The 18366-nt window shown below is 40.3% G+C and overlaps 1 protein-coding gene across 3 annotated transcripts; it reads right to left on the reverse strand.

Moving 5' to 3' along the window:
* Nucleotides 1–289: 289 nt before the first annotated feature.
* On the reverse strand, nt 290–17533 carry HEXB (hexosaminidase subunit beta). 3 transcript variants are annotated; one of them, XM_032674791.1, is made up of 14 exons: nt 17179–17533; nt 16932–17089; nt 13602–13667; nt 12877–12923; nt 12555–12665; nt 10079–10180; nt 8360–8489; nt 6428–6608; nt 5404–5490; nt 4767–4839; nt 3931–4105; nt 3037–3127; nt 2753–2857; nt 290–463 (listed from the first exon to the last, which is right to left on the reverse strand). In XM_032674791.1, the coding sequence occupies exons 1-14, from the start codon at nt 17469–17471 to the stop codon at nt 400–402; spliced, it is 1683 nt and encodes a 560-aa protein (XP_032530682.1). In that variant the 5' UTR covers nt 17472–17533; the 3' UTR covers nt 290–399. The 3 variants fall into 3 exon arrangements, with proteins under 3 accessions (XP_032530682.1, XP_032530684.1, XP_032530683.1); XM_032674793.1 differs by lacking the exons at nt 12555–12665; nt 12877–12923; nt 13602–13667; nt 16932–17089; nt 17179–17533 and adding an exon at nt 12404–12422; XM_032674792.1 differs by lacking the exons at nt 12555–12665; nt 12877–12923; nt 13602–13667; nt 16932–17089; nt 17179–17533 and adding an exon at nt 10838–12363.
* Between the last annotated feature and the right edge of the window lie 833 nt (nt 17534–18366).

The following is an 18366-nucleotide window of genomic DNA, read 5'->3' on the forward strand; positions in this document are numbered from 1 at the left end:
GATGACAGAGGATTTTTTTTTTTACCTTTAGGAACGAATGAATTAAGCTATAAGAGTCCTGATTTGCTATGAGTTGCAATTATCTGGTTACCTAGAAAACTGGCAAATGATAAAATACTCTGAAATAAAAAAGATAGTTTGCTCTTTATTTAAATGGTGTCTTAGCTTTATTTTCTCAACTTTAGAATGTAAAGAAATTGGAATTAATAACTATGGTATCAAGTTTCAGGATTTCACAGTGAAGAATCCCAGTTTCTAAAACCCTAAAAACAACCATTTTTACTCCAGCAAGGTTATCAAACAATTTTATTTTAAAAGTGAAAATTTTAAATCTTGATTCAAATACATATTCATACCCCAGAGGCACTTCAGGTTGTTGAGGAGAAGTCTTTGCAGCAGTTACGGCCGTCTCGCTTCATGGGCGCAGTATCCAACAAACACCGGTTCGGCTGCTATGCCACGGCTGTTAAAATAAAGTGGAGTGTGTATGACTATAATCAAACAACTGGCTGTTTGTATAGGCAGGAAGAGAGATACTAGCACTCCATTCTATAAACAAAACTATGTCCAAGAAATAACAGATGGCCTCTGTAGGGAGTGAAAAGGGGCCCTGTTCTACTTCTAATTGTACTTCAGTTCTCTGTTTCAATCAGAGCTACTGAGCTATTAGCAAACGTGTTGACAAGCATAAATTCAGGACCCAGTTGTCTTGATGTTATGCAAAATTTACAGCTTTTATTGAAAAGAAGTTATAAGAACATGCAAATATAAATCAACTGACATTTGCACACTCCCCCTGCTCCCAACCCTCATGCTTCCTCCATATGCAGCTCTAATTATGTAATTTTCATTCATATTTGGGGGGAGCCAGGATTTCTTCCAGCTTACATGATCATAAATTAGTCTGTTCTCATGTGGCTTTAAAAACAAACTTACCAAGCCCTCGTAGTTTATGATGGTACAGTATGATAGGATAAAAAGAATTTTCAGAGTTAAAGAAGTTGTAGTCAAAATTCTGCTTCTTGAATATTTAAGGACTAGATACTACTGCTACTAGTGTTTAAAAGTGCTGCAGTGGAAGAAACTGAATAATGGATTACCTCAGTTGAACTATTGCTGCACCTAAGCAAGTCCTACTCTACTTAGTAAAGACAGGGCTGGGGTCTAGGCCTCTAAAATAGATGCCCACCTTTTTGTATCCTTTCTCCCATTATCATTTCAGTTTGGGCTGCTGTGTCCTAGGGGAGGTTGAATTTAGATCTGAATAGTAGCTACTGCTTTCACTGTATTATTTCAAGAGCAGTGGCCTCAACCTTCAATAGGCAGAGTTATTCTTCCAGTGACCACAACCGAGCTGTTACAAAGTGCTACCCACCCATTCCCTCACTCCCTCATAACCAGCTGCAGAGCAAGCCAGAGCTGTTCATTCTGCTTGTAAAGTCTCCTTGGCCTTCTACAATTGCCATGGTCTATGTATACACCATATATAAAAACATAAGTAGGAACACCATCCTTTTCCCACACACTAAGACTACAGTAGCCTGATATTAAATCATCTCTTTGAGTCTGCACAATTCTAAAGAGGCTCTGTATACATGAAAGGCAACAGAACTGCAGCTCTAAGGAATGCTCATTTGATCACTGGAAAGGGGATGGTTTCTCTAGTGTATTTCTTGTTCAAAACCTGTATCAAAAGAATAATTTTCAGGAGGACATGTCCTTTTATTAAGGTAGTCAGTTTCTAACAGGAATAGTTCACCCTAAGGCAGCAAAGCAGTTTTTCTTTAAGCTAGTTTCTGGTGCTAAAATGTGCAGTAAGTACAGGGAGTAGTGCTTAGTCTGCCCCTGCATCTCTCATGCCAGCACCACGAGAGCAGCTGTCATCAGCCAGCCAGCTCCCTATACAGCAATACAAGTACCAGTGTTAAGGAAGAAGATGGAGATGCAGCACTAGAGTTTACCAGGTCCAGGACTAACATGGCTTAGTTCACTGTAAACCCCAAATCTTAGTGGTACAGCCACTGTTCATGTCACTGTTCAGTTGTATTCGTGTTTTCCCTGAGCCCCATCAAGAGATGCACCATCCTGTTAAGTAATAGGGCATAAGTTTTTAAAGCCCTTTAATCTTGTTTTTAACATGTATTTGTTAACTCCCTCAATGTATCTATTTTTCTCATGACCGAGAAAGATAGCACAATTTACACATAGCTTGTTTCCTAAGCATTATGTTAAGCCAGCTTGAAATAAACCCAACAAATCAAAACTTACAAGTCCTTCAGTCACTCACTAGCTCTTAAGGAGCTAGTGTGTACTGTAAGCTAAATGCCAGTGATTCAAACAGATAATCATTTTAAGACACCTACAGGAATACAAGCAGAGTGCTTCAGTTTTAAGTGCTGACTATAACTGCTTTTGTATCCTGTTCTCTAAAAGGCTGATTTCTTTCTACCTTGAAATACTTCCACACAGTGTCGAGATTTTCAATAATTGTCATAAACTTTTGTAGAGAAATAAAATGGCATGTTTCATTCTTGCTGCAGTCCAACTATGCACCAGCATTTGGGAAAACCTAAATGTTAGTTGTGAAACTGTCTAGAACTCCTATCTTAATGCATCTTTCTTCCTCTTCTGTGGATACAAAGCACACTACCTCTCTTCCCTTCATTTCCAGGTCAGCACTTCAGGTCTGTATTTCTCTTCCACTGGGTATAAGACATGAGAACCAAGATACACTGTAGCCACTAAATCTTACCTGAGCATGCGGCAGCGATGATTCCTCAGCCTTCTATAGGCATCTTGCAAGTCGGTCACATTCCTGCTGCTCCAGAGTCTTTCTCCTACAGCACTTGCTCGAGGCCTGTAAAGGTATACTAAGTTTTAGAGTAGGTGTGGTCTATAACCAAGAATAGATAAAATTTTTTTTATAGCTGCTCAGGTTTAGCACAGAGCACTGTCACCACTATCATACAGTCTTCTTGGATTAATTAAGATCCTTGTAGCTGGCTTTTGAAAACCTAATGATAAAGCAGTTCATACCATAATCTTGGTGTCAGGTTAGTTGCATCCACAAATTCCCCCCACAGGCAGGCTTCTCCACCTATTAAAAGTTTCTTCTGTTCTTCAGAGCCTGAATTCAAAGCAAAGGTCAGAATTTTTATTTTTCCAGAAGATGAGAATATATCAACAATTTAATTTTCTAATACGTAGAGAGGATTGATGTTCAGTTGTTTGTTTGGTCATATAAAACTATTCTGAGCACTAACTTAACATTTTAGTAGTCTTGTTACTGAATGTGAGAACCACCAGGCTGTTTGCCCAGAGAAGCCACTTCTTCTCTCTTTCAGAAAGTATTTTACCTTTTATCCCCTGAAGACATTCCTCAGCCTCCTGACATTCCTCAGGGATATCAGTCCTGATGGAAACTGTTCATTCTATCACATGCAGAACATTCCTTGAAAAAACCACTTAGTCAGGTGTTCTCCCTAATCAGCTCTGAGACCTACCTTGCCCAAAATAAAAGCCCCATGGAAAGCATAACCTTCCTTTAGACAGAAGGAGAGAACATGTCTTCTATAAAACAGTTTCACACTCTAGAAGCTTGCTAACATATGTCTACCAGCAGCCATTCTGCACAACTCTGCACCTAAAGTATGAGGCACCTGCCCACCTTGTCCATCATCCTGTCTCACACAAGCACCAGTATCAGATCTTGAGGAAGGTAACACCTTTCCCTGTGAGAAATGCAAAGTTCCCTTTTTTTTTTAAATTTAAGAACTTCCCAGAGTTCTAGTTGACATTAAATTCCTTTGATTACACTACAATCACAGTGATGGAATGACCCCTCTAAACAGCCTTATTCTTTCCATTTACATCTTACTATAAACCAAAAAATTTCATGCACAGAACATGCATATAAAAAAAGTAACAAACCAAGGAAGTCAAGTGGTTCAACACTGTAGTATTTCTTCCAGTCTTGCCCATAACTGATGTAGTCCAAGTACCAGGGTGCAGCCAGGACAGCGGGGAACCCAGCTCCAGTGACTCTGCTCAGTTCATGAGCATAGCTGTTTGCCATCCACACTTGAACTACAGTGTCTGGTTTCAGCTAAAAGGGGGTAAGACAGAACAAACAACCCCGATCGCCCCCCCCCCCCCCCAAAAAAACAAAGCCATTAATGACAATCCTAATTGCTGTTATCAGGAAAAAAGGATCATGAATTTCAAAACTGGCTATTTCGTTTTGAAGAGGAACATTTTGGAAGCTACCTGTGGTCATCTCCCCTGAAGTCTAAAGCTAACTATCTCTTTGCTGGTTTTAAACACAGCTCTTTTGAGTGAAGCCTAGGTTATACTACAGACAGTTAATGCTCTAAGAGGATTCCTACATGCACCCCATATCTGACCAGCTCTTAAAAGCCAAGCATCTGGTGTTACTAGATCAGACACACAGTTGTGTGAGGGGGGGGGGAAAAAGGAAACTCCTAGAAACTTCCCTACCCTTTACTCTAACGCTTTAAAACATATTATATTAACTGTGTTTACCTTCAGAAAGAACTTCAATGCTGGTGTTCCTGTCCCACCTATTTTACATGGTTAACAAATGGTAATTTCAAGGGAGGCCTCACACCTGGGGAGACTTGCTTATGTCAGAAGACTTGCTTTAACTTTTAAGAAACACAAACAGACCTACTTAGTAGCCTACTTTGGAAGCCTCCCACAATATTGTGCTGTTATACAAAAGTATCTTATTAATTTTCCCATCTTACCTGTGCTTTGTGATCAAACACTTCTTGCCAGACGATCTGTCCTTTGTTATAGGAGGAAACAATGTCCAAAATGCTGTAATTTAGAAATAAGATCGGGTTTGTGAACTTCAATAAGTACCGGCACTTGAAGTAGCAACGTTTTCTACCCTACGGCACATCTGACATTTCCCATCACTGCATAGGGTACCACGAAAAAGCATGTTGTTCTGGTTTTGGCCTTCAGTGCTCTTGAAGTCCATGCATATAACATGTGTGTGTGTGTGCAGTAACACAAACTGATGTTCAGAACTACCAGCAACTTGTACACAGTGACTAAATCCATGTTATTTAAGAAGGAGCCAAATAAATGGCTGCAAAACCTTTTCCTCCACACCCTGTGTGTTGCCATTACTGCAGATATGTAGTTTAAGATATCCAATACATTCATAGTGTGTGTAGAACTAGCCTAGATATCCTTGATGTATCCCACATTTTAAAGCTATGAACTTTACATTTGATGTATTAAAGTGGGTAGACCCCCATGTGCCGATTTTTGAAAACAATATAGATATTACATCAGCTTTAGTATCTGCACCTCAATGCCACCCTCAGATAGTGACTGTGAAAAAGCAAGCAGGAATAAAAAAAACTAACATACTTCTGAATATAGTAAGATTCCAGTTTAGCATAGTCACTGCCAAAACCTTGCTTCTTCATGAACTCTTTCACTTCAGGGTTAGATTTCCTTAAATAATAACAAGGAAACAAGTTAAAGAAAAGATTATTTTTGTTATGTTTTAAACCAGATTTCCCAAACATTTCCACCTACGCACAGCATTAGATGGTGCCTTTGGCATGCCATAGCCTGGAATGCAAAATAGAGCAGAAGCAGCAGGCTAACACAACTTCGATATTTTGAAACAGTTTCATCCTGATTTGAAGTAAAGCCAATAGTCCTAATTCTCTGGTAAAACTAGTGGAGTCCCTGTTCTGAAGCGGTCTCTGGCAGATTGCCTCAAACTCTTAAGAGCTCTGGGGTTCCTGGCATCTCTGTGACTTAGTGGGAAGGCTGTCAGCGGGTCTGGGAACTCATCAATTTTGTGCTTTTACCACAAGAGCAAACCAGCACTTCTGTGGTAAAGCATTTGTCAGAAGTTTTCTTTCTCTATAAAAATTAAATCAAGTCCTGAGCGTTTGGATTTGATGTTTAAAGGGAATCCTTGATGTTTAAAGAGAATCATCAAAATGTTCAAATTCTGTACTATCAGCTACTCCAGCAAAGAGACTCCAAAATATTCAAAATCCACAAACAAATTAAAGAGCTCTATTGATACATGTCACACTTTAAATACAAACACAAAAGAATCAGTATTTAAATGTTAATTATCTTATCTAGTACTTTTCTATCATATTAGTTCTTTTTCCTGCCAGGTTAATTTTCACAAAGAAATCCTTTAGAGTACTTGACCATTTGTGAAACTACTAGACAAAGCAAAATTCCGCACAACATCTCTTGCTTGTTGAGAATCACAAATGCTCTGCTTATAGATAATCATAGAGATAGGAGTGGAGATCTTTTGGTCATGCAGTGAAAACTGCCTCATGCAACTGAGTTCCATAATAAATGGATGTGGATAAGTTTAAAAAGCACTAGATACTTGTTCTTTGAATTGTCACCATACCAGCAACTGAAGTCCACTTCATCTCCTCCCAAATGAATGTATGCATCTGGAAACACACTGCTGATCTCTTTGAAGAATTTAGTCATGAAGTCATAAGTTGTATTCAAAATAGGATTTACAGGTCCAAAGGACCCAGTTGGCTGTCCTCCATTGTAACAAGGAGTGAGAAGATCTTTTTGACCTAGTAAAAACAATTAATAGAGGACATGCAGTTCCATGTTGCTATGCTAGCTTTACTAGCAGGAAGAAGCAGTTACCCATATTAAAAAGGTTAATATTCATGACTTAAGTGCTTACCTATTCCAAGTATAATCAAATAGAGACAGAATGAAATAAAACAACTTGGACAAGGTTGAAGAACCCTCTAACTGGCAATTAGGACTCGGACTTTCAGATTTGTGATTTAACACACACTAATTTATGTAACATGTAACACTATATCTGAAAAACAGCATTTGGATGACTATTTGAATAAAAAAAACTTTAATGGATTTAGGAAGGAATCCAATTAGAAGAAAGCCAAGCATAATGAGTATGCTTCAGAGGCCTCTTTCCTCTTTTTATTACTCTGCTTTGCTAACATCTAAGTAGGTGTGAGGTATATAGCTCAAGGTAGATGTCCTACCTCACTCTCCTAGGAATTTACCTTTACACAAGAAAGGAAGGCTGAACAGAGATCAAAACTACGCAGTGGTTCTCAAGTCAAGATATCTGAAGCAACATGAGCCATGATAACTAAATAGGAATGAGTTATTGTATGTGGGTTGGAGATACCTAAATCCAGCTTATTTAGTACACCATAGTTGCAGCAGCAGCACCTTCCTGCCTGTGTGTTTCCTAGTCTGAGCATATTTCCCCCAAATGAGGCCCTAGTGCTAAATTGCTTCTACTACCCTACTCACAAGCATTAAGACTTCTCTCCAATATCCCAAATTTGAATGCAAGCAAAGCATAGCCACCCAAGTTCATAAGCAAAGCCAGGACTAGCTTCTGTGCATCACATAAAAAAAAACTGTACAGGAAGCTATCAAGAACACTTGATTTTAGGCAAGGGAGATCAACTTGCTCTTCAAATGAATGTAGAACCCCCACATATCGCCAGGCAAGCCAGTGATTTAATAGTTTGCTGTAAGTGCAAAGACCACTTGAGATAAAGGATTCAGAAAGAGTGTGTTTAGCAAATTTGGGGTTTGCCTTGTTCCTTTCCTTCTCATTTTGAATTACTGAGAAAGAGCGTAAGACATCTTTCAACATTATAGCCACAGCCCTACAGGACGAATACAAGACTTGTTCCGTTGCTAAAGCTAAAGTTATGAGGCACTAAAAACATCTTTACTTTTGGCCAAGACCATCTTAAGTTAATTGCAGTGAAATTGCATTCAGTGCACATTGAATTAAGGCACAAGGTTTCCTGGTCCTTGAGTACATGTAAACACCAGCATTCTGCATCAAGAGAATTATTACTGTGAGACCAAGAAGGTAAGAGAGTGAAGAAGTATCCAACTTAGCTGTGTTTTGTACACTGGCAGATTACCACTCTACTAAGAGATAAACGTCAATCACTTTGAAAGAACCTTCCCAAAGCAGAAATATCTACTCTACACCAGACAGCAACTCATTATTTCTAGCTACTGCCTTATTATTCTAAACTAGAGTACTGAGTCAGGAGATATCAACAACATAAAGTCTAAGGCAGAATAGATCTGTACTTTTGCACACACATCCAGCACAGGACATGTCAACTTTCTTCGTTCATTTTAGTTCCTGTAAAAAGTAAAGGTCATGACATCACAGAGTCTGCCCCTTCCTTACCTCTTATCAGGGGCCTTCCAAAGCACTTTATTGACTACTTTTTAAAAAATCCATTTGCTTGCTACTACTCACCACAATCTCTTAACAATTTCTTTCTTAACAATACTTTCTTGGACATACCTTTTCCCCAAGACTGCGTGTGTCCTGGGGTATCAAACTCTGGGATAACTCTAATGCCTCTTAATCGGGCATACTCAATCACCAGACGGACATCAGCAGGAGTATAGATGAGATTACAGGAGTACGCTCCCTGTAAAATAACTCACATTTAGAGACAGTTTACAAAACGCTATACCAGCAGCTCACAAAATCTGGACTAAAGTGTTGTAAAACTGCTCTACAGTCTACATTATAAGTTAGCCTTTTCTGGTTTATCACATGTGCAACTGCACTGATGGAACTTTTTGGCTGACTAGTGGAGAGAAGAAAAAACCAATCAAAAAACAAACCAACAACTTCACAACACTGAGACAGACCTCCTTGAGAAGACCACTCTTTCCTCCTTAGCTCACAGTTACTGAAGAAAACAGAAAAGCTAGTTTCTATTCTGTCAGATTTCTGAAAGATACAGTTTTCAACTCTTCTGTACAGAGGCAAGTTATTTTTTCCCATTACCTCTGAAACACAGAGCTACATAACATGCAAGACTAATGGAAAAATTCTGCCAAGTCAGAAAGAATGGTGTCTTCTTCCAACACCTCTGCTTTTCAGTTTTTATATAGTGACCAATTTAGTATCGGGGAGTGTTTGTTTTATGACACTGAATTTGAGTGTTATTCCCTCACACCCAAAAAATGTGACAAATGACCCAGACAACTACAGTTTGGTGAAACAGATGCTTGCTAAAGACCCAAACTATGTAAGAAGTCATGACTCTTCATGACTAGTAGCACCTTAAGCTTTCATTTATCTGGAAATGGTTTCCACAGCTGAGTTACTCAAAAAACGTAATAGCAAACAAGAAGATTTTCAAAGAGGAGGCTATTGAGACAAAAGCCATCTTCCTCTCCCCAGCTGTCAGTGGAGCATAGGACAGAATTCCATAGCCATTACTAGGAAAAATAATCTGACTGCACTGTGTAACATCTGCAATTTTTGAATTATAAAATTCTTCATGGCATCTGCTCAAGCACTGCCTACACAATCTTCATAAGGGTCAGAATCCAGCAAGCGTTTTAAAACAGAACCAGTAATCTCGTACTTAGGCTTAGTCTACTTAAGTATTCATGTTTGATTTGGTTTCTATGTACCATGACTGAGCAAGAACCCCATGACTTTCAACTAATTTAACAAAGCCTGATATGAATCTAGAAATAAAGAGACACATTGCACTGCATTTGTTTTAAAAAACAACTTCTCACTTTCGTACCTCTTTATAGGCGTGCTGTGTTTTGTAAAGTTAACTAGATCTCAGACAAGGCAAAAGTATTATTGCAGTGGTTCCAGACCTAAATCTGGCAAGAAACTCTCTTACATCTGAGTGGCAGAAAGCCTAACAGTTAAAAAAACCCACCACCAGAAATTCAAGCAGTGTTCACTACTTATGTGCATATCATTACTGTTTGAAGTCCTGCAAACACTGAGGATCATTAAGAAAATCTGCACAGAAGAGTTAGGAAGGCCATATACCATGTATCCACCAAGGAAGATTTGAAAATAGTCCACATAGACACTCAGGTAGAATCCTAAATGCAGACTTGCTGATTACTGGTCATGTGGTACTGTTTCACAATAAGCCAAAGCAGATGTACTCAATCATTGGTAAACTCTGCATTTTATATTCATTAAATATGTACTGGATTTCAGCCCTCCCACCCCACTCCAATGATGTTCACTCACCTTATCACTTAATTCAGGGAAATAAATGCTCTGGTAAGGGAATGACTGATCATCTACTATATGCCAGTGGAAAACATTGAACTTGTTAAAAGCCATGGCATCCTGTAAGAAATAATGCAAAAGACTTTAGTCAAACACTTCACTCTCATAGAAAACCTATGGGAAAAAAGTCCATGCCTGAGCATATCCTGCATACCTAAAGCAACAGCTAAAAAAGAAAAAACCAAACAAACCAAAAAACCCCAAACCAAGCAAAAAAAGCATAGTGTGTTTCACTGAATCCTAGAAGCACACACCTCTACTGGTTCATTCCTCTCCATCTATTTGCACCTCTGCTGGCAACAAGCTCTTGATCTAACCCTCTTCTACTCGCCTATGTAGTAAGAACTGCTATAAACACTCATTAATTTCTTCCACTTCAGAACATTTCTGGGTAATTCTGTATACACCATCACATATTCCAGCTTACAGAAAGGCTTATACTTTTATAACTACTTTGGACTCAAAAACTTAACAGCATAAGGGAGTTTCCTGTAATTCCTATTTAGTACATCCATTCTTGCTTGTTACTGATTTCTGAAGAATCCATTTGAAATGCACACAAAATAAACCATGCTTTTTCCCCACAAAAGACAGTGCTTCCTTTATGTGTTCAATTATTACAGTCGTTACTTCCCTTTTTTTTGAAACTGAAGATAAGATCAACGTTCACACACTTACTTTAGAATTATGACTCCAGTTGGACAGTTACATATGTACCCTGAGTTATGCTAGCTTGACAGTCGGTAGAAGACATGTGCTGTGAGCAGGCCAAATAAGCATTCTCTACATTGTTCATGACTGATTGCAACACAGCTGTTTCTAATCCCTTGCCACAATACAATTATTCTCACATTTCTCCCATTCTTTTTTTCACCAATCTGTGTTTAAAGAAGTGATAAAATCTTTTCAGGAACTCCCACCAAATCCAAAAGGATATTTATACCTTGTCCATTCCCCAAAATTATCTCATCTGTTTCATTACACTGCAGAAGTTTTAATTGCCACGTCTTCATTCATTTCTATCAAATACCATCCTTCCACACAGAAAATTACATCTCCTGACTTTTACCTCAGCCACTCTTCTCTCAAAGAACAATGCCCTTCCTGGAAATACAGTACAGCAGCTGAACACGAGTAAGAAAGGTATGTGAACTGCTGCCCTAAGCATCTTATTACCACATGTCAGTGAAGAGATTATTGATGCTTTTTATTACCCTGGATTCAAGCAGGCATGGAGGTGGGAGGAAAAGTACACTTGTTCTTAAACCAACAAAATTGCATAAAAGATAGCTCTAGTAATGTGTTGGAGAGACACAGATGCAATTTAAGGAAAGAAAACAGAACAGCAACAGTCACAGAAACACAAAACTGGTAGAAATGCAAGTCTCTTTCGATATCTTTTTTAGACAAGACGACAAACAACAGCACGAGTATCTACTTGAGAAGCACCCTCCATTGCAAATGAAACACTACACACAAGCACCACTTGTTGAACAGGCACTGACCTTGAAGATAAAACAAGTAGTAAAAATTGGACAAGTTCTGAGCATAGTTCAAGGATGACCTCAGAAACGAAGACTGGTTTTACCTGTACTCTTCCTGCCCATCTTAAACCTGTTTTGCAAAGTTCTGCAATACGGAGGGGAAATTTCAAGTATTATTTCATTTTGGAGAAGCAAGACAGACAAAACAGGAAAATGCCTGTTCCTCCACTTCAACTCACTAAATAATCCCTTCTAAAAGGATTTCAACAACAAAAAAAAGGAGAGCAAGACAGAAAACCCCACAGCTTTGGCTGCTGTGCTTATAAAAATTCACTACCTTTCCATGAAGGTGGGAGTATAAAACTCTTAGTGTGCTTACATAAGCTTTTTGGAGAAAGTTTTATTAGTTTTGTGTTTTGTTGTTGTTTGTTTGTTCTGTTTGTCTGGGGTTTTCTTTTCAGGAGCTTCCAGTGAACATTTCCAAATTTCTCTCTTGCTCTGTAATACTTAATCACTGGCTTGCTCTTAGCGGCCTAAGAAAAGGACTACCAAAGCCTGGCTACTGAAAAGATGGGAATTTTCCTGAAATCACTGGCACTGAAGCTAGAACTTGCAAGGTCTCCTATGTATTGCTTGGTGACAGTCAGATGTCTCAGAATATGCTTCCAAGAAGTAACACATTAGCTGGCTTGGGCAACAAAAAATACAGAGAATCCAAGGCACCACAAATCCCAGCCCCTTTTACAGATTCACTAATCATTGTGTCTGCCTACTTGATTCCTCTCCAGTCTGTTCTGACCTTTGCTTAACAAAGTTCACTCTGTCCTTTTAGAAGTCAGCCAGAGGAGGTGGGTTTTTCTTTCTTATCAGCTCCAGTTGCTACCTACTTCAGGGGACAAAACACAACAACAAAGAGCCTTCATTATAATGATATAAAACTGCCCACTTACCAGGTTTGTAAGAATAGATTTCAATGGTAAATAATGCCTTGAAGTGTCTAGTAAGATTCCTCTATGAGCAAATCTTGGGAAGTCATTGATTTCAGATTCATTGACAAGAAACTATGAGAACAAAATTTAAAAATCAGAACTCCCTTTTAATATTCATCATTTCAAACAGGAAATACATTTTTTTTCAGAAAATGTTTCTAGGAAATCTGTTAACAAACTGAAAAGTTACTGAATGAAACGGGTAAATCTGCCGTTTCTAGAAAAGCTCCAGTAAAGAATCTGTTTGTCTGTAATCAGGACAGTGGTTTTAGTTAATACTTACACTTCCATAGTCATCTTCATGAACCAACTGGCTGAAGGTTTCCAAACCTGGAAAAATATCCAAGAAAGGGATGTGGAATAAAACCCAGTACTTGGCCTTAAAGTTTTAGTTAAAAACAGGACCACAACTATTTACAGGCATTCACACAGTGAGAAAGAATGCTTTGTAGCTGAGTTTCCTTCTTTTCAGCAGTTTCCTTAATTGCTCAAGCACCACTGTTTTAAAAATTCTGAAGACAGAACCATTCAAATTCTCCATTACACACAGATATTGAATACTATCACGACAGCTTAGCGGTAGCAAATTAATCCTTGAATAGTAAGAAAGTTACTGAGAGTAAAATCTGTTGATGTAACATTGCAGTAAGAACAGCAGACTGAAACTTCAGCATTATGATCTTTATGATAATGTGTTCAGTATGTCAAGTTATTAGGTGCAGTCAGAGAATAATCTGTTTACACTATAGATCAGAGAGCTTTGTAGCACCCAGGGTTTGCTTGGCCTGGCTGATTTCAGGCAAGCGAGAGTGCACTTACGGTGCACCACTGGATCGGAGATGCGGAACATCGAACCAACAACATCTGAGTATCCTTCTGGCCTGACCAAGCTTACTTCCAATGACATACTGAATGAGGGCACAGCTCAGTGATCAGCTGGTTCTTAGTCTGCCACGAAGTTTGTGTAAGACCTAAGCAAACAGCTCTATATGAAAAGTAGCAGCTTACCTCTTAAAGCACCCCATACCTCATAAGCTTTCAGTATAGCCACAGGCTCAGTTACAGTTAAATGATCTAAGGAAAAGAAAAGAAAAAGGTTATTCCTCAAGAAACCATGAGTTGACAGGCCAATGCTAACAGGCATTAGAGATTCTTCAAGTGCCATGTCTCCCTTTGTTTTTTAAATGACTGTTTTTAACGGTCGCAGTGCGCAATTATTTTTCATTTATGTTTTTCTGATATAATGCGAGCTACTGCTCAGAGACTCAACAGTTAATAAATAAGAAGACAAAACAAGTGAGGTCCTTAATAATGGCAATGTTAAAATATTGTACATGGGCCAAAATTCCAGTCAAGTTTAACACAATTGATTTAAAACATAACAGATTATATTTCCACTTTTAAGGCATGGTGATAAGGGTTGAGTAACTATGCCAGACTTAACCACAAAAATTTCACTTCTCCTTTCACCTTCCTTTCATATAGATTATGCTTACATACTTTTATTAGAGATATAACTTGTCATATAATATTGCCAGGTACTAACTATAAAGGTATAATGACAAAGGAAAAAAGCTAATAATCAGACCATAGAATCATAGAATATTCTGAATTGGAAGGAACCTACTAGGATTATTAAGTTCAACTCCTGGCCCTGCACAGAACACTCCAATCACACCACGTGCCTGAAAGCATTGTCCAAACGCTTCTTGAACTCTGTCAGGCTAGATGCTGTGACCATTTCCCTGGGGAGCCTGTTCCAGTGACCAACCATCACCTGGACGAAAAACCTTTTCCTAATATCCAACCTAAACCTGTCCTAACACAGCTTCGTGCCATTCCATTGGATCCTGTCACTGGTCACCACAGAGAAAAGACCAGTGCCTGCCCCTCCTCTTTGCCTCATGAGGAAGCTGTAGACAATGATGAGGCCTTCCCACAGTCTCTTCTCCAGGCTGAACAGACCAAATGACCTCAGCTGCTTCTCATACAGCTTCCCCTCAAGGCTCTTCCCCATCTTTGCAGCCCTCCTTTGGACACTCTCTAATAGCTTTATATCTTTCTTATATTATGGCACTCCACACTGAGCACAATATTCAAGGTGAGGCTGCACCACACAGAGTGACTGGCTGGTGATGCTGTGCCTGATGCACAAATAGGATGCCAGGTCACTCTACCGACCCCACATCTAATGGACATGTGTATGGGAGCAGGGAGATGAAGTAAGGTAAGTAAAATGGAGAATGGTATCTGAAGGACTTCATAACAATTGTCCCTTAACTTTGTGTAACAAAGTACTGCTAAAAAAAAAGGTAAAATAATTTTGGTTTTGCATTTAAGGTGATTCAGTAAATTTTAGAGAAGAAACTAATATATTTTAAATATTTTTTTAACCATGTACATATATATGTATAAAAACACACTATTTCTATAAATCTATAGATTTATATTATTATTTAAACAACAAAGCAATAATAAGCTGACCAGGATTGCACATCTGACACAGCAGAGAAAAAAAAAGAGGTGAACTGCTGTACAAAGATTTATTTGATCTATGTATGTATCAAAGAATGGTTTGTCATATAATACACAGTTCAAACATTTACCCAAACTAGCAGGAAAAAGCCATTCAGCGACACAAAGAAAGTACCTCAGTCTTCCATGTTAAACTAAGCACAGATTGCACTTACTGCAAGGTCTGGGTAAGAAAGAGAACTTAATAGACTACTGCAAGTCTTTCTGTGGTAAATTGTGATCAATTGTCACGGATTTATTTCCAAGAGAGCAGGCTTTTTTTTCTGAACAGATATCATACCTTAACTGAATACAGAACAAGCTATTTGGAACCTTTTATACAAGCAGGTAAGAACTCAGCAGGGAGAAGAGTAGGTACTTTTATTACATATTCAATACTCTTTTTATAGGATAGTCACTGACTGATAAATACTATCTCTACTAAGGAGCCACACCATCCAAACCATCAAGTGACCAGCACTTTTCAGAATTTGTTCCTTCAAAAAGCTTCAAAAACCCAGAAAATTAAAAACTCACTGAAGTCTGGAAAGCTCAGCTTACTACATGAGGAAAACATGTTATTTTTAACAGGAAACTCATTTCTTAAAACAGAGGGAAAAAACTGTGCCTGTTCTAAAGAACGCAACCTAAAGATCATATGATCTGACAGATTGCGTGACAGAAGAGAAGAACCAGCTTTGGTAAAAATCTGTAGTTCACAAACCAGTTCAAAGTTCAAATTAACAGTATGGCAGCACAATAACCTGACTGTGGCAGAAAAATGCTAAAGCATTAGTATTTTTGCTGCTATATTTTATTTGCATTGAAATGTATTATAAGCTTGCACACAAAACTATTTAGCTATATGTGCCAAAAACACTGAGTACATTTAATATCAGTACATTCTATCACAAGTCAAGTGGAATTAATCCTGCTGCTGATGTGTGACTTAAGATTAGAAGGATCTTTTTCTAAGGATCTGTATCCTGGATACCAAACAACTGCCTTCCCTAGTACAGAAGATTACCTCAAAACAGAACTAGATGAATTGAATATGTTGATTCCTGTGCTAGCCTGCCCAGACAAAAAGCAATCCTATCACTCATCCTTATTTCTGTTAAGAAAATTCTCTGGTAATTAGTTCTTTATTTAAAGTACTTCTCCAATCTGGACTTCAACCACAGAACTAAAGAAGCACAGAAAAATCCAGTATAAACACCATGTTTTTAAATCCTTTCTGGTACCTACCGATAGAAAGTAGATTTATAACACTGCAAGATAAATAACAAGTTCAACACACACTTTCTGCTTTTCCTGGAAAAACAGGAAATACCATGTGCATATCTCAGTATAAGTAGCTTCAATTCAAATGTAGTAATTTCTAAGAAGAACATACGGTAAACAAAGACAGCCTTCACTCAACACCCTGTATTAAAAGGGATGGTCTCTTTGACTACACACAGATCTCACCAAACATAACTGGATATTGCATAGCTAGTAGCTCTGATTCCTAATGCTATTTGCTAGAAAGGACAGTAGCAGCTAAATGACCTGTACGGTAGCTAAACTGCAGAAATCACAGGCGACATGTCTAATGAGCTTCATGATTCCCTGTGAGCTGAGATTTCCCACAGCATCAAGGGCAGGAATTATCTTCTGTTCTAAAACGTTCTTGACCACCTCAGTGAGCCCGTGCTTTCCAGTTCCCCAAAAACAAAACTGTGCTGACTTTTACACTGGACACGTGATGGGAAAACCAGCGCTTAACGGTGCCGCCTGGGCCGTGGAAGGAGCAGCGCGGTGGGCGGCCGTGCGAGTACTCACAGGCCTCGCTGGAGCCGAGGTGCGGGAAGCTGTCACAGCCGGGGTCCGGCGCCTCGATCACCACCTGCAGCTCAGACAGCTCGGGCTCCGCTCGGGCAGCCAGCGGCCTTCGGCCCCACCTCCGCCGCCGGGAATGCCCGAACATATACTCGTAGTACCTGCCGGGGAAGCATAGGCGCCGCCGGGGCCCTGAGGCGGCTGCTCCCGCCGCTGCAGCCCCCCGGCCCGCGGCCCCGCCGCCGCTCACCTGCGGAAGGCGTCCTGCAGCAGCCCGCAGCCCGGCCCCGCCGAGGAGCCGGCGCCGTGCACCAGCTGGAAGCGGCCGGGCGCCAGCTGCAGCTGGCGGGGGGACGTGCGGAGCCACTGCGGCAGCGGCCACAGCGAGTCCTCAGAGACGGCGTCCGCCGCCAGCTCCCAGTCGGCCGGCGCCGGCCCGGCCTCGGTCCGCGGGGCGCCGTGGCGGAGGCTGGTGTTCACCAGCACGGCGGGCACCAGGACGAGCCCGAGCAGCAGCCCTACTAGCCCCATGGCTCTGCCCATACCGCGGAGCAACCCCTTCAGCCCGCCGAGTCCCACTCCCAGGGCAACCCGGCCCCGCCTCCGCCATCACGGGGTAGGTCAGGGCGGGCTCGGGCGCCTCAGAGCCCGCCCGCGGCACTGCCTGTCCGGGCCCCCCTGGTCGGGGAAGGCGGCGGGGTGGTGGCACGTTGTTGGAGGGAGGTGATTCTCAGCGCTCCTCTGACGGTTTTTCTTATATAAAAAAGACATTAAGCTGTTGGAGAGCGTCCATGGAGGCCATGAGGATGGTGAAGGGTCTGGAGGAGGAAGCCTTATGAGGAGCAGCTGAGGTCACTTGGTCTGTTCAGCCTGGAGAAGAGGACGCTGAGGGGAGACCTCGTTGGAGTCTTCAACATCCTCACGAGGGGAAATGGAGCACGAAGCCTGTCTGAGTTCAAGAAGTGTTTGGACAGCGCTCTGAGGCACATGGTGTGACTCTTGGGATGTCCTGTGCAGGGCCAGGACTTGGACTCAATGATCCTAGTGGGTCCCTTCCAACTCTGCGTATTCTGTGATTCCATGATTTTCTGTCATGCAGCACTGTGTGGTCCTGCATATGGAACCACTTTGCAGAGTAATGAGGGAGCATGGCTGGGCCAGCTTAATTTCTGTATGGAAAGATGTGATGCAGATTACAGATTTATAAGTATAATAATAAGCACTGCATCTCTTGTACTGCTACGAAACAATTTCAGTCTCAGAAGAAATTACTTTTTCACAGGTTTTCTGCAGACTGTGTTACAAGCAATATTGTGAATAAGGAGGAGTCCAAGTTGAGGTGAAGTGTATCAAGCTTTAACTAAACAGACCAGGGTTTTTGCCAGTCTTGGAAATTTTGCAAATTTTGGAAAGTTGTTGTGAAGTGTTCACAAGGCAA

The sequence above is a fragment of the Chiroxiphia lanceolata genome, chromosome Z (assembly GCF_009829145.1).
Source record: "Chiroxiphia lanceolata isolate bChiLan1 chromosome Z, bChiLan1.pri, whole genome shotgun sequence".
Taxonomy (NCBI): domain Eukaryota; kingdom Metazoa; phylum Chordata; class Aves; order Passeriformes; family Pipridae; genus Chiroxiphia; species Chiroxiphia lanceolata.

Excerpts from the sequence above, each read along its gene's own strand:
- HEXB (XM_032674791.1), bottom strand. The coding sequence starts at position 17,471 with ATGGGCAGAGCCATGGGGCTAGTAGGGCTGCTGCTCGGGCTCGTCCTG. Across the intron at positions 13,668-16,931 it reads CCTCGGCTCCAGCGAGGCCT|ATCATTTAACTGTAACTGAG; the intron begins GTGAGTACTCGC and ends TCTTTTCCTTAG. Across the intron at positions 2,858-3,036 it reads AACCTGACACCAAGATTATG|GCCTCGAGCAAGTGCTGTAG; the intron begins GTATGAACTGCT and ends ATACCTTTACAG.